Source organism: Aspergillus neoniger (genome assembly GCF_003184625.1).
Source record: "Aspergillus neoniger CBS 115656 unplaced genomic scaffold BO87scaffold_24, whole genome shotgun sequence".
In the NCBI taxonomy this organism is placed as follows: Eukaryota; Fungi; Ascomycota; class Eurotiomycetes; order Eurotiales; family Aspergillaceae; genus Aspergillus; species Aspergillus neoniger.
In genome coordinates this window covers 533,725-559,782 of record NW_020291152.1, presented here as the reverse complement: position 1 = coordinate 559,782, position 26,058 = coordinate 533,725, and the positions used below count along the sequence as shown (strand labels likewise).

At 50.7% G+C, this 26,058-nt stretch overlaps 10 protein-coding genes across 10 annotated transcripts; 3 read left to right on the top strand and 7 right to left on the bottom strand.

Moving 5' to 3' along the window:
• The first annotated feature begins 517 nt into the window (after nt 1–517).
• Nucleotides 518–2,632, top strand: BO87DRAFT_417494 (bifunctional hydroxyethylthiazole kinase/thiamine-phosphate diphosphorylase). The gene is made up of 8 exons (XM_025626818.1): nt 518–606; nt 700–809; nt 861–1,037; nt 1,087–1,222; nt 1,272–1,685; nt 1,741–2,117; nt 2,163–2,263; nt 2,313–2,632. The coding sequence occupies exons 2-8, from the start codon at nt 710–712 to the stop codon at nt 2,565–2,567; spliced, it is 1,560 nt and encodes a 519-aa protein (XP_025477953.1). The 5' UTR covers nt 518–606; nt 700–709; the 3' UTR covers nt 2,568–2,632.
• Nucleotides 2,633–2,754: 122 nt separating this feature from the next.
• Nucleotides 2,755–3,657, top strand: BO87DRAFT_363113 (putative isochorismatase family hydrolase; the record flags this gene model as incomplete). The annotated part of the gene is made up of 4 exons (XM_025621663.1): nt 2,755–2,847; nt 2,916–2,931; nt 2,995–3,048; nt 3,132–3,657. The coding sequence occupies exons 1-4, from the start codon at nt 2,817–2,819 to the stop codon at nt 3,655–3,657; spliced, it is 627 nt and encodes a 208-aa protein (XP_025477952.1). The 5' UTR covers nt 2,755–2,816.
• A 60-nt stretch (nt 3,658–3,717) lies between these two features.
• BO87DRAFT_110225 (uncharacterized protein) lies at nt 3,718–5,698 on the bottom strand. The gene is made up of 2 exons (XM_025617871.1): nt 5,315–5,698; nt 3,718–5,240 (listed from the first exon to the last, which is right to left on the bottom strand). Exons 1-2 carry the CDS (start codon nt 5,514–5,516, stop codon nt 3,778–3,780), a joined length of 1,665 nt encoding a protein of 554 aa, XP_025477951.1. The 5' UTR covers nt 5,517–5,698; the 3' UTR covers nt 3,718–3,777.
• Nucleotides 5,699–6,517: 819 nt separating this feature from the next.
• On the bottom strand, nt 6,518–7,708 carry BO87DRAFT_378339 (SGNH/GDSL hydrolase family protein). Its single transcript, XM_025623778.1, has 4 exons — nt 7,502–7,708; nt 7,406–7,445; nt 7,258–7,336; nt 6,518–7,199 (listed from the first exon to the last, which is right to left on the bottom strand). Exons 1-4 carry the CDS (start codon nt 7,638–7,640, stop codon nt 6,675–6,677), a joined length of 783 nt encoding a protein of 260 aa, XP_025477950.1. The 5' UTR covers nt 7,641–7,708; the 3' UTR covers nt 6,518–6,674.
• A 124-nt stretch (nt 7,709–7,832) lies between these two features.
• On the bottom strand, nt 7,833–9,883 carry BO87DRAFT_408275 (feruloyl esterase B precursor). The gene is made up of 4 exons (XM_025626136.1): nt 9,464–9,883; nt 9,361–9,409; nt 8,339–9,291; nt 7,833–8,286 (listed from the first exon to the last, which is right to left on the bottom strand). Exons 1-4 carry the CDS (start codon nt 9,805–9,807, stop codon nt 7,962–7,964), a joined length of 1,671 nt encoding a protein of 556 aa, XP_025477949.1. The 5' UTR covers nt 9,808–9,883; the 3' UTR covers nt 7,833–7,961.
• Nucleotides 9,884–11,673: 1,790 nt separating this feature from the next.
• On the bottom strand, nt 11,674–13,811 carry BO87DRAFT_338806 (putative MFS transporter). The gene is made up of 4 exons (XM_025620605.1): nt 13,215–13,811; nt 12,732–13,155; nt 11,940–12,681; nt 11,674–11,881 (listed from the first exon to the last, which is right to left on the bottom strand). The coding sequence occupies exons 1-4, from the start codon at nt 13,467–13,469 to the stop codon at nt 11,749–11,751; spliced, it is 1,554 nt and encodes a 517-aa protein (XP_025477948.1). The 5' UTR covers nt 13,470–13,811; the 3' UTR covers nt 11,674–11,748.
• Nucleotides 13,812–14,913: 1,102 nt separating this feature from the next.
• Nucleotides 14,914–16,001, bottom strand: BO87DRAFT_110145 (putative endo-1,4-beta-glucanase). The gene has a single exon (XM_025617870.1). It carries the CDS (start codon nt 15,883–15,885, stop codon nt 15,049–15,051), a length of 837 nt encoding a protein of 278 aa, XP_025477947.1. The 5' UTR covers nt 15,886–16,001; the 3' UTR covers nt 14,914–15,048.
• Nucleotides 16,002–20,909: 4,908 nt separating this feature from the next.
• On the top strand, nt 20,910–23,571 carry BO87DRAFT_388448 (voltage-gated chloride channel; the record flags this gene model as incomplete). The annotated part of the gene is made up of 2 exons (XM_025624858.1): nt 20,910–23,105; nt 23,155–23,571. The coding sequence occupies 2 exons, from the start codon at nt 20,910–20,912 to the stop codon at nt 23,569–23,571; spliced, it is 2,613 nt and encodes an 870-aa protein (XP_025477946.1).
• Nucleotides 23,572–24,074: 503 nt separating this feature from the next.
• Nucleotides 24,075–24,872, bottom strand: BO87DRAFT_460716 (dihydrofolate reductase; the record flags this gene model as incomplete). Its single annotated transcript, XM_025629031.1, has 1 exon — nt 24,075–24,872. The coding sequence occupies one exon, from the start codon at nt 24,870–24,872 to the stop codon at nt 24,075–24,077; it is 798 nt and encodes a 265-aa protein (XP_025477945.1).
• Nucleotides 24,873–25,304: 432 nt separating this feature from the next.
• BO87DRAFT_460715 (RNA polymerase II mediator complex head subunit MED22) lies at nt 25,305–26,047 on the bottom strand. Its single transcript, XM_025629030.1, has 4 exons — nt 25,969–26,047; nt 25,826–25,890; nt 25,695–25,763; nt 25,305–25,633 (listed from the first exon to the last, which is right to left on the bottom strand). Exons 1-4 carry the CDS (start codon nt 26,000–26,002, stop codon nt 25,451–25,453), a joined length of 351 nt encoding a protein of 116 aa, XP_025477944.1. The 5' UTR covers nt 26,003–26,047; the 3' UTR covers nt 25,305–25,450.
• Nucleotides 26,048–26,058: the final 11 nt, after the last annotated feature.

Genomic DNA, 26,058 nt, shown 5'->3' with positions numbered 1-26,058 from the left:
ACAATCCGATCATTGGTCCAGGGTGAGAAGCACGAGCAGACGCCGGCCATCGGCGGAGCACTGTCGCCATCCGAAGTGGAGCCAGGAGTTTCAGCACAACACCAATTCTGATGCATCAGTAACTTTCACTGTAGCCATGGGGTGAAGTACTTAATGATGCAGCTGGCCACTTAGCATTCCCTGATGCATCTGTAGGAGGTGCTAGCTCAAGTATCCTTCTTGGTAGGTTCGTGAGCAGACATGATTGATCGTGAAGTATACCATCAATTTCAATCCTGAGAATGGACATTCAGCAGCAAATTTTAATGCGTTAGCACTAGTGACTAGCTCCAACGTCCTTTAGGTCGTGCATTAATATAATAAATTTATGTATGGTATCATTGAGTGAGAAGACATGAAGGCAACAATTATCCTCACCCCCATAGTGTAGACAGAAGCGAGAGAAATGGGAGCAGATGATGTCGAAGGTTAGCCATGACTAACTTCGGCCGTGACCCCCACTCTTCCCAACACCATCCAAGTCTCGCTTGCCTGTGACTCGTGGGCCTCCAATATACTGTTGTGACCATCGTGGGACTCGTACTATCAGTAAATTGAATATAGCCGGTGAGTACTATTGTCTCGTCCACTAGATCCCACCAAGCTGGCAGTACTCAGTCTAGTGTGTGCGTCACATGAATCTAACCAGAGCCCAACCAGTTCCCACAAAATGACTCTGGATCTCTCGGTATACCTGGTCACCGACTCAACCCCGGCCATCCTCAAGGGTCGTGACCTGTGTGCTGTCGTTGAGGAAGCTGTCAAAGGAGGTGAGTTGTTCATTGTCCCGGAATTTTCTTACCACTGACGATTGGTTGCAGGTGTAACGATTGTCCAATATAGAGACAAGAAAAGTGACACGGGCGTGCAAGTAGAGACCGCCAAGAAACTGCACCAAATTACCAAGAAGTACAATGTCCCTCTGCTCATCAATGACCGCGTGGATGTCGCTCTTGCTGCTGGTGTAGAGGGTGTCCACTTGGGCCAAGATGACATGAGTATGTCTGGACTTAATCTGTCTACTTGCCGTATTCTGACTGCTCGTAGCTATCGAGGTAGCCAAGAAGCTTCTCCCCGAGAATGCCATCATCGGCATCAGTGCCTCCTCTATCGAGGAGGCGCAGAAGGCTGTTGCTGCAGGTGCCGACTACCTCGGAATCGGCACCATGTTCGCTACTCCGACGTACGACCCCAGGCAGCCTTGAAGAAGTGTACATGACTGACGAGAGCAGGAAAACCAACACCAAGTCCATCATTGGCACAGCTGGAACCCAGGCCATTCTTGAGGCCATCTCGGAGTCGGGCCGTAATGTTGGAACCGTCTCCATTGGTGGAATCAACGCTTCCAATGTCCAGCGCGTTCTCTACCAGTCCCGCGCTCCCCATAAGGCCCTGGATGGCGTTGCGATCGTCAGCGCCATCATGGCTGCAGATGACCCGAAGGCCGCGGCTGCTGACTTCGTGAAGCTCGTCTCAAGCCCTCCCCCTTTCGTCCGGAGCGAGGCTGTCACCCCTGCCCGTGATACGTCCGCACTGCTCGAACAGGTGCCTCAGGTGGTCCAGGAAGTCGTCAAGGGCCACCCCCTGGTACACAACATGATCAACTATGTTGTGGCCAACTTTGTCGCCAACATCGCGCTATCCATGTATTTCTTCCCTGCAGCTACCATGCAACGATTGACCTTAACCAACAATATCTAGGGGCGCGTCACCAATCATGTCACCCTACGGAGACGAAGCCGTCGATCTCTGCCAGTTCGACGGTGCCCTGGTCATCAACATGGGCACCCTCACGAGCGAGAGCATCCCCAACTACCTGAAAGCCCTGAAAGCATATAACGTGCGCGGCAACCCCGTAGTGTACGACCCCGTTGGCGCCGCAGCCACCAGCATCCGCCGTGGAGCTGTTACCCAGCTCATGTCCGGCGGGTACTTTGACCTCATCAAGGGCAACGAAGGCGAGATCCGTCAGGTGTATGGCAGCAGTGGTGTAACGCAGCGTGGTGTCGACAGCGGTCCCAGCAACCTCGACAGCCACAAAAAGGCCCAACTGGCGCGCGATCTCGCCAGGAGAGAGCGTGAGTTCACTACTCGAATTGACAAAACATAGCTAACTATAGCAGATAACATTGTCCTCCTCACCGGCGCCACCGACTACCTCAGCGACGGAGAGCGCGTCGTCGCGGTCTCCAATGGCCATGAGCTCCTTGGCCAAGTGACAGGCGTAAGTCTCCACCACCAAATGCAGACAGTATGCTAACAGAAAAATCCAGACCGGCTGTGCCGTAGGCACCGTCTCTGGTGCCTTCTTGACCACTCACCCCAAGGACAAATTCCTCGCCGTGCTTTCCGGTACCTTGATGTACGAGATTGCCGCCGAGAACGCGGCATCCAAGGACAACGTAAAGGGACCGGGCAGCTTTGTGCCAGCGTTCCTGGACGAGCTGTATGCCATCCGCCAGGCAGCTCTGAAAGGCGACCACAGCTGGTTCGCCGGACGGGCAAAGGTGGAAGAAATACAGCTGTAATTGGGATAATTTGGATAAAAATTAGAACTGATTTATAGACTTGGATAATCAAAAGCAGTTGCCACCACTTATTACTTAGAATAAGCTGTATAAATACCTGCCTGATAACCCAGGCAGCAACTTCCCCGCACCTGACCTCCAATTCTCCTTGTCTTTCCCCGCTTCTCCTATCTCAACACAACTACATCTCTCTTCAAACGTACCCAACAAATCCAAACCCATTGAACGCCCCCAAACAAATCAATCAAGATGGCCTCCCTATCCCGCGTAACCCGCATCAGTACGTCCCACCACCTATCCCTCACACCACTACAAACAAGCAATCCAACTAACTAATCCCCGAACCAGACAACCCAGCCCTCTTGTACGCCCTTCCACCTTCCCCATTCCACTCCCCCAAACACCCCCCTAACACCACCAAAACCAGTATCTGCGACCTCCAAGAGAAATTCCGACACGCAATCTACGAATTTCCCAAAGTGTACGCCTACCCCCTCCCCTCTCTCCCCTCCCCATTGCCCCAAACCATAACCATCCCCAAAAGCCAACAAACACATGAAATAGTATAAGCACAACAACCAAACTCCTCCGCGCCAGCACCCCCCTCAACATCCCAATCTACATCACGACTCAATCGCGAAGCAAACTCGGCCCTACAGTGCCCGAACTAACCACCCACCTAACCTCGAACCCACTCGTGCGCGCCGACCTGGACAAGACGCTCTTCTCAATGATAACCCCCGAGATGGAATCTCTCCTCCCCTCCCCCGAGAAAGGAGAAAAGGCATTGGATGTGATCATCGTGGGGATTGAGACGCATATCTGTGTGGTGCAGACGACGATGGATCTACTGCGGAGAGGACACAGGGTGTACGTGTGCTTGGATGGGGTGAGTAGTGTGAATAAGGAGGAGAGGGGGGTTGCGGTGGCGAGGATGAGGGATGCGGGGGCGATAGTAACGACGAGTGAGAGTTTGTTGTTTGAGATGTTGGGGGATGCTGGACATGAGGGGTTTAGGGGGGTGAGTGGGTTGGTTAGGGAGATGAAGGAGGAGACGAGGGGGGCGGTGGAGGGGTTGGCTAAGATTTAAGTAGTGGGTTTATTATATAGTGTGTGTATGCTACGAGGGAGGTATGCAGTATGCGGTACGTCAATTAGACTGACTGTCTCAAGTCACGGAAGAGATATACAAGTAACTCCCTAATTTGTTTCATTTAGGGGTCATTGCTGTCCGACCCGGTGGCTGCGTGGTGTTGAGCCAGCCAAATGCAGACGCCCCGCCAACTGGATTGCTGGGCCACTGCTTGCTCGTGCGTGTCCCGTCCGGCGACCCTCGGGTCGACGCGGGCTGGGATGGCCCTGAGGTCGCCGCATAGTCGGTACCAGAACTAGGAACGGTTGTGGCTGTAGGCACCCGTGTGGACGATTTCGTGGGCCGCAGTACTTTCATCGTACGGCCACGGGTGGCCTTGCCCGTAGCAGAAGCGTTCGGGTCTGGCTTGGATTCGCGTTTCCACGAGCCCCAGACTCCGGCTGCCTCCACTCGTGCTGGGCCACTCGCCTGAGCGTCAACTTCTGTGGCGGACTTTGGCTCCTTTTGGGTAACAGTGTCTGTTGGCACCCCTTGGGTCTCCGGGCGAGCCTTTCGACTCTCCTCGGAGCCCTCAAGAGACTCTCTTGCGGAGGCAGACGTGGAGGTACCCCGGCGAGAAAGGCTGGGAGGACGTCCAATCACGCCAAACGTCGCATGGCCGTTTGTATCCGCTTGGATGTCCTCGTGGACAGAACGAGCCTTCTGGCCGATGCGGGTGGCATCGGACATCGTAGACAAGGATTTGAAGACCGAATCATCTTCGGGGCGCACCAAGGGAATGGATACCTTGTTCCTCTCATCATCGACCATGATGATCTTGTCTTGTGAAAAGAGCACATCAGCGTTGTGGGATCGGAGGACATCGCTTCCCAAGACAATCTGGATCGCAGTGTCGCCGGGCTCAACCTCGCGAACTAGGAACCGAACGGTCAAAGTAGGCACTTGAGGTTCGGGACTGCTGGACCGCGAAGAGGCTTGGTGCACACTAGCCTCAGGTAGGTAGATTGGGAGCTTGATGTATTGCACCTCCCCCTCGTACACAACTTGATCTGCCAACCCGAGCGTCTGAACCATAGGGTATCCTAGTGACGAAGTATACGAGCCCGAGCAGACAGCAGCATACAAGAGAGAGTCGTTGGAGAAGGTTGTAGTCAGCCAGCACCGAATGATGCATGGCACAGGGCCCAGAAGGAACAGTCCAGGCGGAGGAATAAGAGGCGAACCACCGACAGAGCTCATCATCCTGCTAGTCGTTTCAAGGCCCAGGCTGTTGGTGCGAGCCGAGTGGTGAGAGTGTCCGGAAGAGCTTTGCCTCCCATCTGACCGATGAGACAAGGACCGCTCCGTCAGGGGATGGCTCCCGAGACCGCTGCCGGTGCGGAGTGGCAGCTCACTGCTAGATCGATTGGCCTGCCCGTAGTACCCATGGATGGCACTTTCATCAAACCTCACACTGTTTGCCCTGGAAGTGCCCCGTCGCGGCTCCTCTTCGTTGTCGAGACCCATCGTAGAGACGGCCCCGTGATGGTGTCCCTGGTCGAAGCCCTTGAAAGCGTCCGCGGGGGTATGGAAGACCGGCTCTACAGAAGACAGCGCATCAGCCATGCTCGAACCACATGCTTGCGAAGATCCAGAAGAAGAAACTATCACACACCTGTGGGGATTGTGCCCCCAACGGAGCTAGGAAATGGCGACAACGGACCCCAAACACTCCTCAGCTTTGCATCCTCGTCCCTCCGTCGTTCCAGTCTCGCGATACGCTCCGCCTGTTCGAACTGTGTGGCGTGGAGCTCCTTCAGCTCTTCGAAAACGCGCCAGATATCGTCGCGGGAGGCAAAGGGATACTGGGCATCCATATCCAGACGGAAGTAACACGAGACGCTGGATGGTGGCGACACACGAGAACGTCAATCGAAAGAGAAGGCTGAAAGGTGTCTACCAGACCAGACCGACCAAATCCGTTGACCAATCAATACTATTCACTTCTCCGCAATAACTGCTATCCTAGTCCAGCTGCTTCTGATAGCCCGCTTTGTCCTCAAATCCTCCTCCCTCGTGCTGTGTGACGGCCAAACGGCCGTCCACCCGGTTTGCTAAGAACGAGTATCCGTGAATCCGATCAAAGACATATAAAATATGTAATGGCGGAAGTACGGTGGTAAGAAGACTCGAACGATCGTGCCACACAAACGACGGCGGCGGAAAGAAAGCGAGAAGCGTTTATGGTATATGCGGACGGAAGTTGGCCCAAGATGGTGGGAATGCGGGATAGAGCCAGGCGACAGCGGAGTTGTTCCAAGGTTCAGAGGGTTGATTATAAAGAGCCGTAGATAAAGATGTTTCGTGGTAGAGCTGTATTAGAGACAATATAACGGAGTTCGTGCGATGGTCGGCTTTCGTGAAGGGGATCGAGGGAGGCGAGGAATGGGCGGAGAATTTCTGGAGATGTTCTTTGCGAAGGAGTCGAAGGAAAAGAATGTCGCTAAAAGAAAGGCAGAGGCAGAGGCAGAAACACTTTTCTTGGTCGTGAGGAGGATGGAGCGGAGAAATGGTCGAGTAGATAGCAGAGAGGCACAGTGGAGAGGAAGAAGACAGAATGGGGGGAAGAGAAGTTGCAAGGCAGGAAGTTGCCGTCGGACCGGATTTCATGAGGGGATCGCAATGCATGGCCCGCCAGCCAACCAGCGGCCGCCATGCACTGGATCTAGACCGCTTTCATACAAAGCCTTATTTTGCTACTATTCATTCTTTGTCAATGGAGCCAAAGACAGTGGACTCGACCGGTCCTTTGCTTCTGATTTCAAAATCCACATTCACAACGATCTTGATTGACTGCAACGGTAATGTGTTCTACCATATCTCAGCCGCATGCCTCTATCCACTTAGTATTTATTCTAGATGATCAGTTCTCTATATATTATCCACCATTCGAAGCAGTATACCACACAGCCGATGAGACGGTACTCCCACTAGTAGCACTAGCACGAGCATCTCCAACGATCCAAGCCGAGCCTCTATTTTGGCGCCAACGCCCAAGGAGGGAACACATAAGGAAGGTTCTCCGGCACCTGATCGGGCCAGCTCTCGTGAATAGTCTTCATAACCTCCTCAAACACAATGCGATACCCATTCGCAGCCAAATGCAAGCCATCCGTAAACAGACTAGCAAACTTGGCATTCTCAGGCAAATCCCTCGACCCAACCAGCGGCTGACCCTCCTTCCACCCAACAGACGACATGAACGCGCTCCAGACATCCGCAACGGGTAGACCAAACTCTGCAGCAACTTCGCGCGCAGCCTGACCGTACGTCCTGGTGTGCGCGTTGGTCCGAGTCGGATGGTGGTTCCCCTTCATAGCGTCAAACCCGGCCAATTGGTACTCGTTGATGGGGGGAGGAGTGATGATCATGATGCGGGGGTTCTGGGCCTTTGTGAGGGGGTGCTGGATGATGTTTCTGAGGTTCTGCTTGTAGGTCTCGATGGGGACGTGCTGCTCAAAACCGGGGAGACTGGCGTCGTTGGCGCCGAGCCAGATGGTCTGGTTTGTTTATTAGTTATGAGGGTTATGGGGAGGGCGTGTGCTGGGGAATGAGTACCATGAGTCGGACGTTGGCGCGCTCTGGTGAAGGGAAGCACTTGGGGAAGGCTTTGATGGCGTGGAGGGTGTTGTATCCGCTGTGGAAAGAGTCAGTGGTTGTTGTTGTTGTTTATTTGTTGCTTCAATCCTATTATTGAGGAACGCACGCTAATCCACGGTTCACCACGTCCAGGCGGCGGGCGTAGGCTACAAAGTATCAGTATATGCCTGCTTAAAGAGAGTATTGGGCATTGATTGCCTACCATTCTGCAACGCTGGGGAAAACCCGAATCCCATGTCCTGGGCATTGGAATACTCGGTAATGGAGTCGCCGAAGAGGAAGAATTGGTCGTAAGGCGTGTACACGCCTTCTTCCTCGGCAGCTGCAACGGTGTTGGACATTGTGGTGTATACTGATGGCGCGCTTGTCTAGCAAAAAAAGCGTCTATGGGAAGGTGAAAGAAAGATGGAGAAAGTGAGTTGGTGAGTGCGGAGACTCTGGCGGGCGGAGGGGCTCGCAGTATAACAGAAAGTCCGATAACCGATAAGCGGAGGGGCCGCTGTTGATCAGTTTCTCCACCAACGAGCTGGTCCATTTTCTAAAAAAGCTTCTTAAATCTAAGGTCGGGTCATTTCAACAATTTATTTGGCGTTTATATGCATAAATGTCTTCCGTTGAGCGAAATCATCATCTACACAAAGTTGTCCCCAGTGTCAGGACCATTACAGCTCTCTGCATTCCCAATTTTCCGCAGCGTTAATATCCCCCGAGCCTTTGTATCGAGCCTCGGCAGGATATACACACAATGGGCGCTGACGATATACACCCTCTTCCGGATCCTTGTCATTCAAAAATTTTGTCGCAATCAACTCATTTGGACTGGTTCCATTTTCCACCCAGTTCATCATGGCAAGGACTACATCATGTTTTGCATCCTCGTGCCCAGGTACGCTGTGGACGTTTCCATCCCTCCCAAGGCTTGAAGACTGGCCATCTCCTGCAATGACCCAAGGAGCGTTCATCAAATCAGATGTGCCTCCGCAGTGACTGGGAACGTCAGTAACTGGCAATATGACTCGAAGTACGACGATAGACTTACCCCATTCCGGGAATCAGATAGAAGCGATAGAAATCATCCGGGTTTATCCCCTTTGGACGTAAAGCATTGACGACCTGGTCATAGAAATAGATGCTCGATCCCGCAGCGATAGACCAGTCTGACCAGCCGTGATAATGGAGAAGCTTACCCCCCTTGTTATAGAAAGGGGAGAGGTCGTAGTCATCGGTTGTGGCATTTCCAGGGTTCAGCTCATCCGATAACTTGATCAGTTCGGGGTTCCAATCCTCCCATCTCCAGTCATCGCCCAGCTGGAGCATCCATTTGACGTAGTCAGTACCCAGTCTCGATGGAGAAGAAACCAAGCCGCTCCACTTCCACTCGCTGCTCAGGGTGAGATGTGGGAAAACGAATGTGTGGTTTGCTTCGACCCAGTCGTTGTGGAGCTTGTAGACCGTCTTGATCTGCTCTGTGTTCAGGCAAGCGGAGGGATCTTCAGCGTCATCCGCACACAGAAGAGCTTCTGGATGGAAGATACACGCATCCGGATTCATGACGATATTGTCCTCCATCCCGTCCTGGGGATCACATTGGTGAATAACCTCGTGGGCCAAAAGATCAATATGTTCATTCGACAAATGATGGGAAGAGTCTGCTGGTGAGTTCCAAATACCAACAATCATGTTCCAAAGTTGCAAATGAGTCGTCCACCAGGCGGGAGCTCCAGCAATCACTCCGTCGAAATCATCAGGGAACATCTCCACTTCCTTGAGACCCTGCTTTCCACCCGCGGAGCAGCCGCGGTAGTAACTGTAGGCAATCTTCTTTCCATAGTACTGCTCTGTCACGGACTTGCCATTGACAACCGCATCATGCATGGCCCTGTAGCCCCAGTTGGCGAGAGCTTCTTGGTTATGGTACGCCCACTCGGCACCGGAGCTCTCGTGGCCTGTATTTGTAGATACAGCAGCGAATCCATACCAAGAGGCGTCAATCTATCCATACCATTGTTATGTGAGCGACTCCATGTTCCAATCTGCATAGATGATGGGTATTGAACATACAATAGATCCCCAACTAACACTCCCCGAGAAACCCCCATTTCCCGCCGTCCTGTACACACATTAGCACACAATGCACCTACCAAACAATCTAACAAACACATACAAGAACCTCCCATTCCAATCATCCGGCAACACCACCCCCACACTATGCTCCGTCTCCCCCGGCAGCGTCAAATTCGCCTGGAAAACACAAGCGCTCCTGGGCAGCACATACGACGAGATCCTAAAGGCGCCAGAATTGTGCTCAAGCGGAGGGGTGAAGCTATCATCAGCATCATAATGAGAAGCATAAAGGACCTTCGACCCCTCCGGCAGCAATGATTTGATAGCGTCGGCCGAGCAATCGAATGCGCCGCCAGAGGTGGGGTCCCGACTGGGTGGCGCAAATTGGCTCAGCAATGGAACCTTGAAGAGGAGTATCGTCTGGAGAAGATCGAGGAGAAACATCTTCCAGCTGTTCTATAAGCTTCAGCTCTGCTCTCCTGATACACCAAGATCGTCATAGCTCTTGCGTGGTTTGCATCTCTGCTGCCTGCTGAGTGCTGAGAGTAGCTTTTCGCGCTTAACCGTTCTGGTCGGGTTCGTCCGCGTTATCCCCGACCCCACTCTCGGAGATAAGGATGAATGCACATGCAATATCGACATCATACTGACTTTCAACTTGTCAGCTATGATGGACGAAAGTAAGTTTGAGAAATTTTATCCCTGCTCGTATTATTTTAAGGAACAATGACGGGAACCCTGGGCCGGAGTAACATTTAACAATATGCTTTTGTGAACCGGAGGATCAACATGGGGAAGAAAATGCGGGGGAGTTTGTTTCAGGGACTTTCAACGGTCCCTGCGGGAGATTTGAGGTCATTCATTGTTGAGTTTCACGGTTGCTTCTTGGCCTGACTTCAAATCCCACGGGGATTGAGAATATGACCTCGGTGACCCTAGATACGAGTGTGGAGAGAGATTCGTGGGGTGTGGAGAGTGCGGAGGATGATCATTGCTGATGTTGGTCTGGGGATGATCCTCGGTTCTGTTACGCTGTTGGGTTGACAGATGCATTGGAATTGACGCAACTAGTACTGTTGGCTTTCAGCCTTACAAATTGGTGCTGTTGGATGTGCTTGGCCTTCTCTGGGTATTTTACGGGGTGTAGGGCATGAAGTGTATAGTGAGATATAATCAATGCCACCCTCACTCTAGTCATGGTAGATGGAATTGGGTGATATTGCAACAGATATCATGACTTAGAGTACTATCACAAATACAAGCACGCACATTAGATAATGTAGTTAGTAATCTATAGCTATCGCACGCCCATCCTTCTACCCAGTAATCAACCCAGTGAACCCACACCTCATCCCCAGGCAAGCAGCTCGCCCCAAAGCATGTATAGTTCCACAGCACATCCACCACAACTCCACGATCCCCTCCACAAAGCATCACACCTACCTAATAGAACCCAACATCCACAGCAACCCACAGCACCATCCAACACCCACCACATCAACACCCAGTGGAGACACGAGCAAGACACATCCATCCATCCCACCACTCAACAAGCACAAAGACCCTCTATCCCTCACCCCAACAAGTCCCCATCAGCAAGACCGAGATATTAACACGCCCCTCCTGTGGGAAACAAACACATAATCCAACTGGCTCCCCACAGCGCCACGTTTCCCTCTCGTGGCGTCAACTATTGACGCTCTGGCGTAAGCTGTGAGGGTACGCCAAGGTGGTGTGGGATTTGTGGGTGGAGGAGTGAGGGAGCTGAGTTGGGTAGGCTGTCTTATTACCAGTATTTACTATTTGGACGTGTGGAGATCTAGACTGATTTAAGATGATTCTGTCTCCTGGCTGGAGGGTGGTGATTGGTTGGTGGTAGGTATTGTTTCGGTTGTGGGGTTGGTTGGGTAGTGGTCAGTGGTCATACTTAGGTTCTTGGTTTTAGTTCCTTGGCTTAACATATTGTCTTTGGTTGTGTTATGGTATATTGTATGTGTAGGCCGGAAGGATGGTGTAAGATAGGTACTAGGGTGCGTGGTGGTTGTTCATGTTTGCGTATATGGTAGTATCTGTTTCTAAGGTCGTGATTCAAGGCTGGGTATGTGTATGAGACATTACTATCACGCTATAGACTACTAGTTGGAATCAAAATGTTCTGAGTCTGGATTATATAGTGTGTGTGTTTAAGAGTATACATGTAGTGATAAGTCGATATGCAGTAAAATTCTTCGTATACTTCTAACGTGTCGATGTATGCTATCTAAACTGAAGCTTTACAAAACAACAGACTACTAGTACTACTAACGAACTGCTGAGTGATATGATTGGTAATAAAAGAATTCAAGTCAAGTCATAAGAAATACATCCGTCGTAAAATACATCTAGCTAATTATGTTTGTGCCACTTCCTTCCAAACATATGGACGGCAATCACTGGCAAGAAGCTGACAGCAAACATCAATGCACTTGAAACACCTGAGCTGGCCGCAACACCGACGTTGTCGAACATGTCGGGGAACCTATAAGCCAATGTTAGTCTATGCTCTCACTTCTAGTTTAAGACGATGGGTGACCTACCAGAACGGACCAATGAACCCCCACACCTGGCGAACAAACGTGATGAAAACACCAACACTGCCCGAATCTTCCGGATAGCAGTCCACCGCATAAGTGACCAGAACGGTTGTCACAAGCTGGTTGCCAAAGGCAGCAATGGCTGTGCCGATAATTGGCGACACAACCCAGTGATCTGGAGCAGCTTGTTCAGTGCAGACCAGGAATACAATGGCACCGACAATAGTCAGGATCACTCCGGGATAGCTGAGCCAGAGTCGGTACTCGGGCTCCGGTTTGTGCTGTATTTTGCGTTCGCGTCGGCGCATCCAGAAGTCGGACATGGAACCTCCAATTTGCTCGCCTAGGACTGTGCCGATAATAACTCCAATGAACTGAAGACCCAGCTGCTCCGCATTGAGACCGAACTTGGTTTGTAGAAGTTGGGGCACCTCGACTGTGATCATGACACTGCCGAACAGAAATACCATGGCATAGGCACAGGCAGGAATCATGACGCTAGGGCGTGCGGCCATAGTCAATGGGTGGAAGAATTCGCGGAGTGTGAGTGGTGTTGGGTCAATCCGGCGGAAGGATAGATATTGAGCCTTGAAGTCGGACATGCCCTCGGTACTACCGCCGATGTAGCGGGTCTCAGGACCAAAGAATATATACAAGATGAACTGAACACCGTTGGTGATGGCCAGCACCCAGAAGATCCAACGGTATCCTACGCGGTATGTAATGAAGCCGTAGATCAAGGGACCTAAAATACAGTCAGTAGGACGCAAGGTTAATTATGTAGGGCAAACTGACCAACTGGAACACCCAAGGTGACCATCAATGTCCAGACACCCAGATAACGACCTCTGTCTTTCTTAAAGAAGGTTTCGGTAACAACGGCACTTCCAATGGCCGCTGCAGGGGAGATGAAGAAGGCCGTCAAGGCTCGACAGGCGGCCATAGAAGCGTAGGTTGGACTCTTCGCACAACCAATGTTGCATACCAAGCTGCAGATGGTAGACAAAAGGAAGATAGGGCGGCGTCCGTAGCGGTTCGCCAAAGGCTTCCAGAACAGAGGTGCACCTCCTAGAATCGCAATCTGAAGCGAAGTAAGGTAACTGGCTCTTTGCATGGAAACCCCAAGGTCCTCCGCGATACTTTCATAGGCAGGAATAATCGAGGCGGTGAATGTTCCCATGCAGGCGTGGAAGGCGACGAGGATGAGGTTGATCAGTTTCTACAATTAAAGCAACCAGTTAGTAATTGAAAATGCAGTTGTGGAAACCGTGCTCATACCTTCCAGGTAGGCCAGTTGTACGGGTCTGCGCCCGACGGACTTGGGATAGGATCGAGGTCCAAGGTTCCATGACGCTGCAGGAGGTACTCTCGATGAGAGGGCGAAAGAGATGCCGCAGCAATCTCAGCATATGAAGTAGGTCCTTCTTCAATCTTTTCGAAGTACTCGCTGCTGTTCTTCTCGATGTGGGTCTCCTCATGGGTCTTGGGCGAGGGAGTCGACCGAACGTCCTCGGTCGTTTCGATATGAGACATGATGGCTGCCAACAAGCCACACAACAAAGATAAGTCTGATAGAATGAATGGGTGAAAGGGAGAGTAAGGCAAGACAGCCAGCCAAAGAAAACGTTTTCTGGCGTCTGGGGGCCAAAAAGGGGTGAGGAAGAAGAAGTTGATCTAGCGACCTGACAGAAAAAAAAGAGAGGAACCCAGGTATGAGAGGCAAAGGTTTATATGGGTCAGGCATTGCTCGTCTAGCCTCCCTCACAATTCCCAGAGCTAGGACCACATCGAAGCAGCGCTAATCAACTACCAAGGGTGATTCTAGGCTGATCCATGATGGAAGAGTGGAGGGATGTACGTATCATCTCTGGGGGGGGGGGGTCACGATTGGGGGAAGATAGGAGGAGGCTGCTGTGGAGAGAAACGTGGGGATCTTATGCTCCCCACAAACAGAAACGCCACGCGCAGAAATAAGAGCATAATCAGCAGCAAATAATAATGAGTTGCCTCCTGTGCTCCTGTCAGAACCGTTGGGTGGCAAAGAAAGGCCACGGGCGCTCGCTTAAGCCATCAGCTCGGATGTAAATGACTAAATGGGGGTGGGGATGGGGCTTGAATGCATGGGGTTAGCTTCCCGCGGACCCTCGGCTTTTACGATCGACTAGGATTAGTTCTTAATTAAGCGGAGGTGTTCCGGGGTAATCCAGGGTCAGCTCGCCCGCTTCCATAGAGATGGCGTCAACCCCAGTCTTTTCCCTGTCGGTCCAAGGGTTACTCCGGGGGGTAGGTTATATCACAACAAAAGAGAGATTAGGTACATCGATGTTGGTGTGGAAATTGAAAAACAGGGACAATGTTACCATGCGTCTTAGATACAATTACAGTCGCAACTCTCGTATCTCCGATCCCCACAAAGCTTGTTGTTGGAATGACTCAGATAAAGAATGCGGGAAATTGCCGTCTGGTGAGAAAATTCCCCAGTGGGAAGGAAACGTGGAAGGCCGCGGATACCTGAACACCAACTGGCTTTCCCCCTTCGAGCCGTCCGGTCAGCCAGGTGACCTCAAAACACAGCGGAGACACACCCCCCGGTGGCGGCGATTAGACCGCCTTTTGATTAGTGCTTCCCATGATGGATGTTGATGAACCAGCTCCAACTGGTGTGTCTGAGGAGTGCGGAGCCTGACATGGCACCTTGCTTACGCACTGCTGAGGGATCCTTCCTCTCTGCCGCCCCTTGCGGTTGGGCGGAACACAAGGGGGTTATACGCCACATTCTTGAGCTATCTGAATCTGCATCGAATAAGATTCGATGCCCATATTCTTCTCGTTTTACTAGATGATATGGATGGAGATGAATATAGTACTCATGTTACGAAATGAAGCAATTGTTATAACCCAAAATTTGAATGATCCACACGAAGAAGCCGATGCACAGGCAGAAAACTTCCAGAAAAGCAAGAAGCGAAGGTGTAAGCAGCATCCACGCCGCTAAGCGAGCAGATTTCAAACTGACCCAATGATCCATCTACCCCCTCACATTGCTACAGACCAATCGGAGGGTGAGTCCATATCATGCCGACCGCAGCCACAGTTGCTCAATCAAGCCGATTCACGATGTCGCGGACGCAGCGGTCCCCGTCACGGGTGTACCGGATGCTGTGATGGTCGAGCTCGATTGCACAACTGATACTGCCTCCGGAATCAATGTCGGTCCAGGCACCTCGTAAGTGGACAATGACTGGTAGATATTGACGAGGATTCCGGGGTCTGTCGGGCTATACAACTCCGTACCGAGTACGCCGGAAGGCTCGGCAGTTCCTGACCCGGTGACCTGGAGGTTGAAACACTGAGGATAGTTCTGTGCTCCATTCTCGCTGCTGGCCGCATGCAAGGCAATCAGTTCGTGGCGAAGAACATAATATCCGGGTGCAATATCAGGAGGAATCTCGACCAGCCATGTATTGTTGTCTGCGATCAATTGATCATCTCCCCAAGTGCCAGGCACACTCGAGTCATCAACAAGGCCAACACCGTCAATCTTGAAGAATTCGAGCGTTGTCTTGTCTACCGTCTCGCAGCTCGAACCACAGTTTGCAAGATAGCTGATGACTGGTCCGTGGTGGCTGTCAGGCCAGGTGGTCCATTGAAGACTGATCTTGTCCCCTGCAGCAATAACTGCATGCCCCTCGGCATTAGTGGCATCCAGGTGGCAGATTATGTCGTCCGTGCCATATTCGTCCGGCGTAATGAATCCGTTCGCAGTGTTCGGTGTCTGCCATGCGACTACCAACGGAGGATCTGAATTGTAGGGATCCGAGTTGATGTCCCAGCCACGGTAGGAGACACCATTGATGACAATATTGCTCACATGGCCGTGAGCAGCTATTTTAGCAGTAAGGGAGAGGAGGGTTGCCAGATAAGTGACGGTATTGATTTCCTTCATCATGATGCATCCAAAAGGTAATGAGAAATTTCCAGGTTTGGTGTTTGAAGCGCTGCTCTGGTTTGAACTGTTCTTTCATCAACAGGATCAAGGCTGACTTTATATCTTCCTTCATATCTAAGGGTCATGAATAGTCGTCCCCACACAGGTCATCAATTGCCTTACTTTTTCATCACTGCGACTGATTCCATGTCACAATGACATTTACCCGTGAAGAAGGCATGACATCCGTTCCTTCAAACACCATCCCCCACATTCTCCGGCTCAATTGCCGTTCCCAAGAAAGCAGTCAACAAATCAGATTCATGGTCTGATGCGCACAATCGAGGCCAAGACGAGATCATGTAACTTCTGGTCACGCTGGAAATGTTATGGTGGGATGCCGACCACGAATTGACAACACTGAGGCATGAGGTATACACAACAGCAGCTGCCCAGTTGGCTGCAGACTCACCGTTCAATGGTATCGCGGAAGTCATATAATGCCCAGAAATTGGTGACTTAAACCAGGCATTTTCTGCAGATCTATTCCGATTCTTCCACGGAAATCTTTGCCAAGATGCATCGGCGGAGGTTGAGAATCTGCCGTGTCCGCTTCCAGATAGGAAAGAACCTATATTCACAGAGTTTGTCGCATAGTTGACAATAATAAGCCCCGAATTGGACCAAGTGAACACTCAAGATGTCATGCTCTCTGCTAACGTATCATAGACAGGATTAGTAGCAATCGTCAAGACGCAAAAAGACTGCCTCAGACTAATGCTCTTAGTCTTACTGAGGTGAAGAAAGTATTGAAGCAGGGTAATGCATTAACTTTAATGCCACTTCATGGTGCGGATACATGTCTGCTGCAGGGATCAGGGAAAAACGGATATGCGGGGATGGCTTCCGAGAGTCCATCTTTTGATCTTGACTGATCATAGCATGATTTCACGTTGTCTCTTCAACCACTTCATACTAAGGCACTCCACTTGAGGATTATCTCAGAAACAATTGTTCTCGACCACCTAGTTATTCGAAGACACACTAGTGAACACGAAAGGGCATAAATACTACCATCTCCTATTAGGCGTGATTCTGATACTTCGATTTTCAATACAGTATGAGAGGTAGCCAGAGAAGGATTGCATGTCGATGTAGGAAATGGATAATGAAAGGGCGAGACCTTAACCTTGAGGACATAATCAACACAAATCTAAGCCAGTGTACTATTGAATATAAGTGCTTATACCTTATTCAATGTCCATTGACCTGCTCACATGAAATATGTATTTTTTTTTCCTAGGACAATCAGTCTTCCTTATGATGTAAACAACAGTCGGTTTCCATCTATCCATCTTCGAGGCTAAAACACTGTCTAGTTAACCACTCTATATGGAAGCAGATATATCTTTAAGAAGTGAACCGCAGCTTCCATTCATTAGCCATTCGGTGATTCTCATCCACCAAATAAATAATATTAGTGATTTGACTTTTATTCGAGATTAAAATAACATATGAAATGCAGAAAGAATCGTATCATCTAGATATGTGTGGGCTGCGATGAGATAGACAATCTTGTTTTCAATCTTTTTCTTTCTGGCATGTACATTCCTCACATACAAAGGTATGATCTGCATGCCATTATAAATGAGCTACATATCGATTTCGGTCATGCGCTCCGTGCAGGATATTCTTACTACTAGTGTATATATTCTTCGGGGGCGTGTGACTTCTTTTCTAAGCAGTTGTCTGCTCGACTATGATGGCTACCATCCATAGCCCAAAGGTATGGCAGTTCTCTATCTCAAATTAGAGCGGAGAGATCTCTGGTTTACATATATATCTTGTACTAACTTCACCTGAAACACTTTACTTTACTCCCACCGCATTCTCTTGCTTGAGGACTAGAAGACACTACTTCTGAGATAAACAATAGATATTTGTATTTGCTTCAGAGATATCTAGACTTACTGCTTGAGCTTCATAATACTCTATGAGTTGCTAACCCTCGTCAATGACAGTCTCCTCGTCCTACTAATACTATCACTAGACTCGTCGCTGTCTTCCAGCTCGTGGGTCAAGTCATCATCAGGCCTCATTAAATAAGAATACCTCACTGACAGCAAAGCTGGAATCGCTCTCAATCTAATCCTTACTCTTATTATATCCAGCCGATTAGGCATGAGACGTCATCCTCAAGACCCAGGATCAGGAGGGAAAAACTGTACAAATAGATAAAGTCATGGATATCGGGGTATACAGTGATGAGGAGGGTTTTGGATATCAATTGGCAAAAGTTTGGATGATACTAGAGGGTAGGTAAAGGAAGAAGAAATGACGGATAAAGCATACCGATCTCTTACCCAGGGAAAAAAAAAAGCGGGATCACTGAAATAAGAACAAGCTGCCTCAATCAAGATGGAATGGTCAAGAGTATTTTCCCATCTCGAACGCACCTTCTACACCCACTAATCAACCGAATCACCAAACCTAACCTGTAACAACAGAGCTGTCAGGAAGACTCACACCCCTCGATCACACATCTCTCAACACTAGTCATCTTCCTACCTTATGATACACATTATGGCCAAATGCTACGGAGTACTTACTCACGAATGTAAGGCTCGAATACTCTGTTAGTAAAGCGTGTCCTTTGGTTCGGAGTTCCTAGGTGAAGCGGAATTCAAATACCGAATGCAAAGGAGGGATACGGCTAATCTACATTTTAGGAAAGATGGTAGGAGATGATATGGGTGGGTTATTCTTCCAGATGGTGTCGAGTCCCATTGTTGATGAGGGGGTTGTTGAAAGAGAGGGCAGTAAGTTGATGGGGACAGGGGAGTGACCTTGTTTGTATGATGCGGGGTGTTTCATGGCAGTTTCATGGGTTCCGTGGGTGGAATACATACGGATGGGCTCTTTATCTTGGGTTCAGGACAAGAGTCCTTGTTTCAGGATATCTGCTGTGAGGAGAGGAGAGTTTATATGGCAATGGAATGTCGGTTAGGGCCATGGTTTCATGGGAGTCTTGCTATTGGTAGTAATGATCGATGATAGTTGCTGCAACAGTAACCTTGTAATGCGATCGGGATTTGGTTATCGGAATTCCACGTACGCTGTATATGCAGATCCGAAAAGGTCCATGGTGGCGGATACGTCATACGCGTTGGGTATTGAACTGTATTTGGGGTTGGGGTAGGCTTTCATTGGTGGTTTTGATAAAAGTCTCCGCAGATGATTGATTATCGCTGTCCAACCGGACACTGAAGCTATCTTTGTCTTGGAGATGGTGGATGGAAGATCGGTGGCAGTTGGGGTATGGCACGACGTGTGGGACAAGCTGAAGACTTGATACATTATGTTTGTACAGTTGAACCAGGCAACTTCGCAATATTATTGATCAAGTATGATCAGTGAAGCTTCTCACCTCCCATCTGCTCGTAACAAAAGCCTAAAGTACGGCATCAGATCTTGGTAGCTGTGCAGAGTGGCAAAGTATACATTGCCATGCATGCACGGGAGTGGAGCCATGGTAGCCTGCATCGACCGAGTAAAGAGGTATAATGTAACTGGTAGAGTTCAATATTGCTTTATCATGCGGGGAAGCGGCAAAACAAATTATCTGTTCGGATCAAAAAGACCCTTTGAGCGGGTGCTGTCATGGATAAAGATGTTACTATTCCTTTTGTGAGTGACAGTGGTGAAGATGACGCTGTGACACCATCGGAGTGGAGGTGGATTGTACTAGTATATATCCACCCTCTGAAAAGTCGAGTCTGCTGCACAATTACTACAGTACAATGCGGCCATGATAAGAACGTCGTTTATGACTCCATCTTAGGACACAGACATCGTCAATGTCGCCTCAACTATCGTGTTGATCTTTTGACACGAAGATCATCCTAACCAATTGCAGTAATCAGGCGCCCGTAGAAATAAAGTAGTAGTGCAGTCAAGGCCAGCTCACGCCTCATTTCTAAACCGGGTTCAGCCGTGGGAAAGGGTGCCTCATGGAGGGGTCATGCCTCGCATCCCAGGGGTATAATGGACAGGCAGTTAAGCCGTTAAGAGCGGCGGACATCCGGGGTGCAGCAGCAGCTAGACTACGTACTAAGCTTGGAGATAGTAATAATTAGGCGAGAGTGGGGAATGAATGGCATCATTGGCATGTTACACGGCCGCCATTATCGTGACAATGCACGTGCCATGGATCGGGTCCCCCAGGATTCTTTATTTATCTGACCGTTTGTCATGCTGTCTTTTTCCCCCCCTCCACTCCCTTCATCATCTGCTATTATATGGCAGGGAAGTTCACGAAAGGAGGGGGGGGGGGGGTGGAAGGTGGGAAGATTTAAAAGCAACAAGGTTTCAAAGGAGAGACATGAAAACCATCCTCTCTTGGGAAGCGGATGGGAAATGATTAGGGCGTGGTGACCAACCAAGTCAAGAAGTCAAGGGACCACTCGGACTCCGATCGTCAGATGATGCGCCTTTAGCCCCGTTTTATCTGCTTTGGTGGCCATGATCTCCTCGGATGTCGTGCCCATCGCTGCCTCCTGCATTTATTTTTCCTCTCTCCTTTTTGAGACGGTATTATTATTATTCTTATTTTAACAACTATTATTGCCTGCCCCTCTTAATTGTGTCATCTCTTTCACTTCTCGCTAAGCTCTTTCTTTCTTTTCATTGTGTGCTTCCTCTACAGCCTCACTCAACTCACCCCCTAACTAACCTTGCGACTGCCGTGTTTATTTGTCTCTTGCCGTCTCTCTTAGTCTCTTCACTTCGGCAACTTCACCGCCATCTACTGTGCGCGCGCTGGAGAACCACCGAACTAGTCGGAGTCCCCACTGTTCGTTTTCTCGGCCTCTTCTCGGGCTTAAATGTTGTTGGATATGTCCGCTGCTGAGGGTTGTTCTTATCTCTCCGTCCCTGCTGCTGCTGGTTTGCATTTGGCAGACCCCGGACTGCCTGGGCTGACTTGACTATCTCCAGGCCGCATATATTAAGTCCGAAGCAGCTCTTGCTTCCCTAGTCTTCCAAAAATGCCTCGTTCAGTCCCTCCCAATCTGCAAGGCGCTCTCCCGGAAGCCGAGCTTCCCTCCGGCGCATCGGACGCCCGCAGGACTCCCTCGCGAACAGCTCCCCCCTCGCCATCTGCCGTTCGACGAACCCATAGCCTTCTCTCTGAAGTCCAAACTCCTCATGAACCTTCGGATCCGAGTATGGAAGTAGGCGAAACCACAAGTCTTCTACCGAAGGGCAATGAAACCCGGCGGGGTATGCCACGACGTTCATATACCAATCTTTCTGGAAATACGGGGCCCGATTTCAACTTTAGACACACCCTAATGACGGGAAGCATTCGCCGGTCGCGACACCATAGCCGCGCCAACTCCCAGGCGATCCGTTTTAGTCGACGCGGCAGTATCGATGCGGAGCAGGCGGAAAGCTTGGCTGCTTCCGTCAAAGATGGCCTGACGGCTTCATTCATGGATGAGCGGAGCTGGTATGACCAGTTCACCTCCACTGACTGGGTTCATGACAGTATCATAGACGGGGCTCGTCTTCGGGAGCTGCGCAAGCGCAAGGATATCCGCGGTCGTCTGCTGGCATGGCTCGATGGCTCCCAGGGCTGGGTCCTGGTCGCATTGATTGGCTGTATCACGGCCGCGATAGCTTATTCGGTAGACGTGACGGAGGAATTCATCTTTGACGTGAAGGAAGGCTTCTGTACTACACACTGGTTCCACAGCCGTCAGAGCTGCTGTACAGGAGGCTCGAATTGCCCGGCGTGGCGGTCCTGGTCCCAGATCTACAGTCCCTCAGGACCGGATAACTACTGGGTCAACTACGGCATGTTCATCTTCTGGGTGGTGCTTCTTTCTGTCATCTCGTGCCTCTTGACGCTATTTACAAAGACCGTGGTTCCATCCTCGGTGTCGCTGACAACTTTGGATGAAAACCTTGGGGCGGCGTCGTCACGGAGTACAAAAGGAAACAATGCAAATAGTAATTCGCCCGGATCTGCTTCCAGCCAGCAGGCTCTTAGTTCCGCCATTCCCACACGTCCTGCCATGGTTTATTATCCTGCGGCAGGTAGCGGCGTGGCTGAGGTCAAGGTCATTAACAGCGGCTTCGTTCTGCATGGATACCTTGGCTTCAAGACTCTCTTGATCAAAACCCTTGCGCTGGTGTTCAGCGTTTCGTCAGGCCTCAGCTTGGGCAAAGAAGGACCTTATGTGCACATCGCGACATGTGTGGGCAATATTTGCTGTCGCATTTTTGCCAAGTATAACCATAACGATGGCAAGAGGCGTGAGGTTTTGAGCGCAAGTGCTGCAGGTGGTGTGGCGGTAGCGTTCGGTGCCCCGATCGGTGGTGTCCTTTTCAGTTTAGAGGAAGTTAGCTACTATTTCCCTCCGAAGACTTTGTTCAGAACATTCTTCTGCTGCATCGCAGCAGCTCTCTCCTTGAAGTTCCTCAATCCCTACGGCACAGGCAAGATTGTCTTGTTCCAGGTCCGCTATCTGGGTGACTGGGAGATGTTCGAAATGGCAATCTTTATCCTCCTAGGTGTCCTCGGTGGAGCGCTAGGTGCTCTGTTCATCAAGGCCTCGAACCTCTGGGCGCGGTCTTTCCGGAGAATTTGGTTCATCAAACGTTGGCCAATGATCGAGGTCGTGCTTGTTGCTGTTTTGACCGGATTGGTTAGCTTTTGGAATCGTTACACCAAACTGCCCGTCTCCGAACTTATGTTTGAGTTGGCTAGCCCTTGTGATCACGAGTCCTCATCGCCGACTGGTCTGTGTCCGCCGGAGGAGGGGATCGGAGAAATTATTCGTTATTTGCTTGTTGCGTTTGTCATCAAGAGTCTTCTCACGGTGGTGACGTTCGGAATCAAGGTGCCGTGTGGTATCTACGTCCCTTCCATGGTGGTTGGTGGTCTTCTGGGCCGCATCGTTGGACATGCAGCACAGTACTTGGTACTGAAGTATCCCACCTCTTTTCTTTTTGGATCGTCATGTCCCGCCACCGCCGGCATGGAATCCTGCGTGACGCCAGGAGTGTACGCCATGGTCGCAGCAGGTGCAACCATGTGTGGAGTGACACGCCTGTCTGTTACACTGGCCGTCATTCTCTTTGAGCTCACAGGAAGTTTGGACCACGTGCTGCCATTTTCTGTGGCTGTTTTGTGTGCCAAGTGGACTGCCGATGCTATCGAACCTCGCAGCATCTACGTATGTACTTCAGTTTGCTTTGTGTGAAGATGTGGGCTAATTCAAACAGGATATGTTGACCGATATGAATTCTTACCCGTTCCTGGACAGTAAGCATCAACCAACGTCGGATGCGCAGCTCGGAGATCTCGTTCGGCCGGTTCGCTCCAGTCGTATCATTGACATTTCGGGCTCGTCCTTTGTGCCGGCACGCGAGCTACGTTCGAAACTTCAGAACCTGTTGATGGCGGGCGAACTCGACGGTGGTCTTCCGATCTTGCGCCATGGTGTCCTTACCGGCTTGATCCCGGCACCTGAGCTGGAGTACGCACTGGACAACCTCGCGGACGAGGAGAACACCCTCTGCCTGATGAGTCTCGACGGCTCTTCGGCTGTTTCTGACAGTAGTGAAGATGAAGCCGAAACCGGCCGCGTCGACTTTGGACAATACATTGATCCGGTATGTAGCTCCATCCTTTTACTTTGACAAATCTGACGTCTGCAGTCCCCCCTTGCCCTCGACATCCATTCGCCTATCGACCTCGTGTATCAATGCTTTGCCAAGCTTGGTCTGCGCTATCTGTGCGTGTCGCATGATGGCCAGTATGCCGGCTTAGTACATAAGAAAGCCTTTGTGAAGTATATGAAAGAGAATGAGTGATGTGATTATCAGCGTTCAGCGTTGCAGTGTTTCGTTACGACATCGTTCAGCGATTATTGACAAGTATTTGACAGCTGCATCCAGCAATGTGCATACTCCCTGTGCTTGTATATTAGCAAGGAGTTGGTTTGTTTGCCTCTGATTTGGGTTTTGATTGTTATTTCAGCGAGAGCATGTGATTTGTACCAGCATTATTAGGGCGGCTAGTTGTTATCTAGACTGTACATATCTGCCGTATACATAGACTCTGCCAGAACTATATCAACTTCACCATGATAGACACCGAGTACGCCCGCGCACATAGCTCTACCCTCCCTCAACTCTACCATTTACACCCGTTCATACCCCACCATCTGCACCCTAACATCCCCCTCCTCAATCCACCTCCCGGTAACCTCCTCCCCAACCCACTCCGTAACCTCCTCCGTCGTAACCCTCCTCCACCCCTCCTTCTCCCCAAACAGTTCGTCATCCACCGGGAAAAACGTATCACACTCAAACACCTCCCCCCGATCCCCCTCCGCATACCCCTTCTTCTCCACATTCGTCATCACAATCCTCACCGGCCCTCCTTTCGCAGCCAAAACAGCCCCATATATCTCCGCCCCACCAATCACAAACACCTTGCCCAATTTCCCCTCTCCATACCTCGTCTCCAGCTCCTGCAGCGCATCACTCAAACCTCCGCACACGATCGCGTCCGTAGCAGGCTGCACAGCAGTACCCCCAGATGTAGATGCTGCCGCAGACGCAGCCAACTTAGCTTTCCGTTCCTCAACCTCCCTCGCCACCCGAGGTTTCAACCCCTCCACATCCCGGGTAATAATCGTGCTAATGCGCTTCGCCAGCGGCCGCAGATGCGCCGGCACGGAATCGTACGTCTTCCGACCCATTATTATCGCGTTGGTGGTTCCGGGCACTGGCGGGCGGGAGGTCACCCGTGCGAAGAATGACATGTCGGTTTTGATTCGGGGCCAGGGGAGTGTCCCGGAGTGGCCGATGCCGAGGCGGATTGGGGTGGTGGTGGTGCTGCTGCTGCTCTCGGTGGTGCTGGCGGGGGTTGGGGTTGGGGTTGGGATGGGGGTGGTTGCGACGATGAGGGTTAGGGGGCGGGGTGAGGGAGGCATTTTGGTGGTTATTCTTTTGAGAAGAATTGTGGTGGTGGTGGTGGTGGTGATGGTGGTAGGTATGTGTTGTAGGAGGGTGGTTGTTGGTAGTGAGGGAGGGAGGGAGGGACGCGGTGGGGGTGCTAGGGGGGGGGGGGGGGGGGTAGGAGGGTGGTTGTTGGTAGTGAGGGAGGGAGGGAGGGGCGGGGGGGGGGGGGGGGGGGGGGGGGGGGGGGGGGGGGGGGGGGGGGGGGGATTTGATAGGAAGGGAAGGGAAGGAAGCTTTTATCAGACGGTTCGCGATTCAAGGATATTCCCCGCTGGGGTGGTGGTAACCACGTGCTTTTAGTTTACTTCTTCGACCGGACTACCCCAGATTATTATGTATAATATAGTTGTAGTAAAGGGTATATTTACAGCTTAATGATATTAAGGATAATAATAATATATACACACTACCTAATTCACATTTCTATCAAAGAAGAGAAAACCCAACGCCATCCCACCAACCAACTCCATGCAATAACCAACCAACCAACAAACCAACCCAGTATTCGCCATGCACCACAGTATACAACTCAAAGCAAAGCTGCAGCTGCTCACTTAGCAGCCTTCAAAAAACCCCCATCTTCAATAGCCTTCTGAATCGCCTCCGCATTCATCTCTAATTCCTCGCGCCGCTTCACGTCCGCTTCGTCTTCGCCTAGTGTGTCGAGTTTCCCGAATAGCCATGTTTCTTTCATTGTTCGGGTTAAGGCGATGATGTCTTCTGCGGCGCGGACCTATCCCAGATTTATCTCTGTAAGAATTGTATATGGTTTTTGTAAGATTTGTTGGACGTACTAATGCTGTGGACTCCACGTCGAGCTGATATGTCTCGACGGCGGTGGAGGTGTGGCTGGTGCTTTCGGTCTGAAGTTTTCGGGTTAATGGTTATTTCTTTGTGTGGGTTGGAGGAGGACAGGTGAGCTAACAGTTGCTGTGGCCATGATGTTCTCGAATCGTTGGAGTAATTGCGAGATGTTGGTGTTGATGCGATCTGCGACGGATGATGGTTGTTAGCTTTGCGACGGAGGAATGGGAGCTGAGACTGAAATGTCGGCTGGATTCAGCTTACAGTGAAGCGCTTTCGATGACGGTTGAGAATCCATTTCTGAGGTGTTTAAGCTGGGACAGCGATTGGTTCCTTGTTTGTGTGAAAAGATGG

Excerpts from the sequence above, each read along its gene's own strand:
- BO87DRAFT_417494 (XM_025626818.1), top strand. The coding sequence starts at position 710 with ATGACTCTGGATCTCTCGGTATACCTGGTCACCGACTCAACCCCGGCC. Across the intron at positions 1,686-1,740 it reads GCCAACATCGCGCTATCCAT|GGGCGCGTCACCAATCATGT; the intron begins GTATTTCTTCCC and ends AACAATATCTAG. Across the intron at positions 2,264-2,312 it reads TCCTTGGCCAAGTGACAGGC|ACCGGCTGTGCCGTAGGCAC; the intron begins GTAAGTCTCCAC and ends AGAAAAATCCAG.
- BO87DRAFT_110225 (XM_025617871.1), bottom strand. The coding sequence starts at position 5,516 with ATGGATGCCCAGTATCCCTTTGCCTCCCGCGACGATATCTGGCGCGTT. Across the intron at positions 5,241-5,314 it reads TGGGGGCACAATCCCCACAG|AGCCGGTCTTCCATACCCCC; the intron begins GTGTGTGATAGT and ends TGTCTTCTGTAG.
- BO87DRAFT_378339 (XM_025623778.1), bottom strand. The coding sequence starts at position 7,640 with ATGTCCAACACCGTTGCAGCTGCCGAGGAAGAAGGCGTGTACACGCCT. Across the intron at positions 7,446-7,501 it reads TTCCCCAGCGTTGCAGAATG|CCTACGCCCGCCGCCTGGAC; the intron begins GTAGGCAATCAA and ends GATACTTTGTAG. Across the intron at positions 7,200-7,257 it reads GCGCCAACGTCCGACTCATG|ACCATCTGGCTCGGCGCCAA; the intron begins GTACTCATTCCC and ends TAAACAAACCAG.
- BO87DRAFT_408275 (XM_025626136.1), bottom strand. The coding sequence starts at position 9,807 with ATGTTTCTCCTCGATCTTCTCCAGACGATACTCCTCTTCAAGGTTCCA. Across the intron at positions 9,292-9,360 it reads GTGTTAGTTGGGGATCTATT|ATTGACGCCTCTTGGTATGG; the intron begins GTATGTTCAATA and ends TGGTATGGATAG. Across the intron at positions 8,287-8,338 it reads TATCTGATTCCCGGAATGGG|TCACTGCGGAGGCACATCTG; the intron begins GTAAGTCTATCG and ends TGACGTTCCCAG.
- BO87DRAFT_338806 (XM_025620605.1), bottom strand. The coding sequence starts at position 13,469 with ATGTCTCATATCGAAACGACCGAGGACGTTCGGTCGACTCCCTCGCCC. Across the intron at positions 13,156-13,214 it reads ACAACTGGCCTACCTGGAAG|AAACTGATCAACCTCATCCT; the intron begins GTATGAGCACGG and ends CTTTAATTGTAG. Across the intron at positions 12,682-12,731 it reads CACCTTGGGTGTTCCAGTTG|GTCCCTTGATCTACGGCTTC; the intron begins GTCAGTTTGCCC and ends ACTGTATTTTAG.
- BO87DRAFT_110145 (XM_025617870.1), bottom strand. The coding sequence starts at position 15,885 with ATGATGAAGGAAATCAATACCGTCACTTATCTGGCAACCCTCCTCTCC.
- BO87DRAFT_460715 (XM_025629030.1), bottom strand. The coding sequence starts at position 26,002 with ATGGATTCTCAACCGTCATCGAAAGCGCTTCACT. Across the intron at positions 25,891-25,968 it reads GTCATCGAAAGCGCTTCACT|ATCGCATCAACACCAACATC; the intron begins GTAAGCTGAATC and ends CATCCGTCGCAG. Across the intron at positions 25,634-25,694 it reads ACGTGGAGTCCACAGCATTA|GTCCGCGCCGCAGAAGACAT; the intron begins GTACGTCCAACA and ends AATCTGGGATAG.